Genomic DNA, 3,701 nt, shown 5'->3' on the forward strand with positions numbered 1-3,701 from the left:
CCACACCATTCATTCCTATCAAGTCCACTCTGGCTTATCAGGTCCCTCCATAGGATTTTGAAGGCTGTAAATCTAAACTGGAAGAAACTGTCCATATTTCTTATGAGTAATATGATAAGAGTGGCTGGTGGATTTAAACCAATGACCTTTGGTTAACAGTAAATGCCACGAGAGTTCCTTAGTTCAGGGTCCACTCATTGGTGCTGAATTTGAACCAATTCCTGGCTTACCCTTCAGTAGTTTTTCAGAGGCTGTAAATAGAATGCAAGGAGACTGCCCACCTTTCACTCACAGACCAGATGATGGATTCACACTGCCTGCATTTAGAATAGCAGACCAACTTTTTATTCACCAGAGATCTTTTTTGGTGTTTTTCTTGGCACCATCAAGTCAGAGTTGATGGATAGTTGGCTTTTCATCAGGTTTTCAGAGCCAGTATGTTGCCCAGGAAGAGACTGCATCTTTTTCTTATGGCTGGTGCATTTGGAGCTTGTGCCTTTGGGCTGGCAGCACAGCTTCTTAATACTAAATCACCAAATCTCCCTAATTTAGTTTAGGAAATAATAAATGTATAGTAATGGCAGAAGAATTGATACCTTTGAGTTTTGGTGATGGAGGAGTATCTTAAATATATCATGGACTGCCAGGAGAAAAAATAGTTCTGCCTTGGAGTGGGTGAAACCAAGTTTCTCCTTAGAGGCAACAATTTTGAAGCTCTCTCACATATTTTGGCACATGGAGAAGGATATCATGCTTGGAAGCGTGGAGGCAGCACAGGAGAGGGAGACTCCAGATTAGATGGATTGACATGGTAACTGAGGCAATTGATTTAGGTGTGTCTGAGTCAGTGAGATTTATTTAAGAGAGGCCCCAGTTCAGAGCTGTTGTACTAGGGTTGGATGAGTAACCGGCAACTCCATGGCACAGAACAACAACAACAACAAATAAATACAAATTAATATGCATCCCTTCCTTGATTTTACTTATTCTGTTATTACGATATATGAGAAAGTTTAAGTTCTTATGCTGATGGGCATCCTTCATTGAGACTAGTCTTTAGCCTTATTAACTTGTGTATAAAAAATAAAGTGTGTTAGGGTTTTCGTCTAGTTTTTAATTTTGTAAATTGAGTACTATAAAAAGAAGTGTGTAGGTTCCTAATCCAAATATGTCTTGGGTATTTAAAAATCTATATCCATTACTTGAGTTTTAGAGATTTTACAAGAGAAAGTTTGAAGAGAAGCACACCTAGAGTGTCTCTGGTTTGTTTTTAAATTCTGTTCTACTCAAAGAAAGTATTCTAGGACCCAGCTTATTCAAACAATGGCTTTCCTTTGAAATAAGATCGCCTGTCTCCCTTAAAGGCATAGGAGTCACCTTTGACACCAGCTATAGAAGGTAAAACAACAAAGGATATGGGGAACCAACCTTAGTGCTGAAAAAAAAAAAGTCTGGCCTAGTCCAGAGGATGCGAAGGGTGGGTTAGATCAATCATTCTCGAGTCCTGCTGTAATGATGTGAAGTGGAGGAGGGAAAGGCTGGAAAAGGAAGTAGGGACAGTGAAGAGGTGAAGAAAAAGGAAGCAGGAATACTGGGTTGAACTAGCACATGAAGACAGAGCTAGAACACACACACAAAAAGCAAAACAATCTTACCAGGTGGTCTGAGAGTTTTATAACAAAATATTTAATAGAGTTCTTCGTCACCTCATCCCAGTAGAGTGTGTCTATGAGAGAAAAGAGAGACTGATAGCATAAATGCAAAGGAATAGGGAGGAGCTCTGAGAACTCAGGATGTCTACTGTCTTGGGAACTTCGAAGCATCCTCCATGACGAATTACATTAACTCCGCGTTTACAAAATAGGGAGAGAAAAAGATGGGCAGGAAAATCAAAGACTGGTAAACGAGGCACAGCTTTGTGCTCAGGTCTGCATTAGGTTTTGCTTTGTGCATTACGTGGGGAGAGGGAGACTGGACAAAAGGAGGAGCCAGAGGGAGGGGCTGGGGTGGGGAAGGGGAGGCACTTCTACCTGCACACACCTCCCCTGAGGGGTAGGATACAAATCAGGTCTTCCAGCGTGGCCAATCAGGAGAAACGTGAGAGAATTTTGGGGTCCCACTTCCCGAACCTAGTGTGAGCGTGTGTGCGGTGGTCTGGGACCTTTGTGCCGCAACATCATGCAAGGCAGGCACCCTTCGGCCCCCTTTTCAGGCCTTCAGATCTACTTTATTCTTTCCTGCTGCACACTGCACTCCTTGAGTGGTGACTACCCGTCCACCCCCATCACGCACACCGATTCCCTTAGGCACTGTGATGCCGATGTGCGTGAGGAACTTTGCACCCCCAGTTGCTGAGGCAGCAGCACTAGCTCCCGCCCGCTGCGCGCCGGTGCGGGCGGAGAACCTTGGCTCGGACACCGCCGCGCTTCTGCCCCCGCCGGGCAGTCCTCCTCCTGTCCCGAGGCAACATTGCCCGCCCAGCGCTTCCCGGCTCTCGGCTGACTGTAGGTCTGTCCTGTGGGGCTCAGGCTCTTGCCTGCTCGGCCTCTGAAATTCCTGCAACGTCCAGAACACAGAAAATAGAGTCATCACCTAATTCTCCAGGGAACTCCCCGGCACAGCAGGGGCCCCGGCGCTGCCTCCCGCGCTCCTGCCCCCACCCCACCCCCGTGAGTCCTCGGGCGGTCTCAGGCCGACATCGCGAGGGATCCCCCCTCCCCCGGCAGACAAAGGGCCTGGGCAAACTCGCCGCCCGGCCTCCCAGCGCTCCAGGAGGCGGCGGCGCCCTCAGTTGATCGCTCAGGAGGCGCGCACCGGGCGAGGAGCCGCGGCGGCGGGAGCGCGGCATGGGGAAGAGCCGCGAGATGCGCTTGACCCACATCTGCTGCTGTTGCCTCTTTTACCAGCTGGGCTTCCTGTCGAATGGGATTGTTTCAGGTAAGTGCTTTGGTGACTTTTCGGCTGACTTCCCAACTTCCCCAGCGGATTTGGGGAACGCACAGGAAGGTCGGATTGGTGCAGACCGCGAGCTGGATGGAAGCTGGGCTCAGTTGAGTTGCAATGAAAATGGGCATGTTGGTCTGTTTCTGGGGTGACGCTCATGAGCGAAGCGCACTTCTTCCAGCCTCATTTTAATTATCTGGTGCATGACGAAATTCTTCCCTAATGAAAGTAGTAATTTTGCAAAGGGGTGTTTACCCCACCTGGAGGGAAACTGGGAGGTACGTAAATTGATAGCGATGCTTTGCTCTGGCATATGCTTAATAACTTAATTGTGCTGGAATCTTTACACTGATTTTCCTTTCAGTAACTAAGTTCTGTCACCAAATCTTCCCGTGCCCATCCCCAAATAGAATCGCACTTTTATTTTGAAAATGCGGGGGTCCGTAATCTGATCGCGAGCTCTCCGGGGTTGCAGGAGTTCCTCGCACAGGAAAGGTGGCCCCAAATGCCTTAACACTTAGAAATTTGTTGTGTGCTGAGAGTGAGTTTGGAAATGCTTGTGCTACTGGAAGTGCGGCACTTCAAACCCCGCACTTTGCTGTCTGCCCCGCCCGCAGGGCTGCAGTTCGCCCCAGACCTCGAGGAGTGGGAAGTAGTGTTTCCTGCACTCTGGCGCTGGGAGCTGGTGGACGCGGCCGGCGGCAGTGGGGGCAGCGCGGCCCCGGGCTGTGTGCGAGGCGCCGGGGGCACCGGGGGCG

At 49.2% G+C, this 3,701-nt stretch overlaps 1 protein-coding gene across 1 annotated transcript in view; it reads left to right on the plus strand.

Annotated features, from left to right (window-relative positions):
• Window positions 1-2,846: 2,846 nt before the first annotated feature.
• The window catches only part of ADAMTS19 (ADAM metallopeptidase with thrombospondin type 1 motif, 19), a 426,420-nt gene continuing 425,565 nt past the window's right edge, over window positions 2,847-3,701 (plus strand). The window contains 2 exon segments of the mRNA XM_006886015.1: window positions 2,847-2,937; window positions 3,561-3,698. Coding sequence (XP_006886077.1) covers window positions 2,847-2,937; window positions 3,561-3,698 — 229 coding nt within the window.

Source organism: Elephantulus edwardii, unplaced genomic scaffold (assembly GCF_000299155.1).
Source record: "Elephantulus edwardii isolate Elephantulus edwardi_28Jun2011 unplaced genomic scaffold, EleEdw1.0 scaffold00046, whole genome shotgun sequence".
In the NCBI taxonomy this organism is placed as follows: domain Eukaryota; kingdom Metazoa; phylum Chordata; class Mammalia; order Macroscelidea; family Macroscelididae; genus Elephantulus; species Elephantulus edwardii.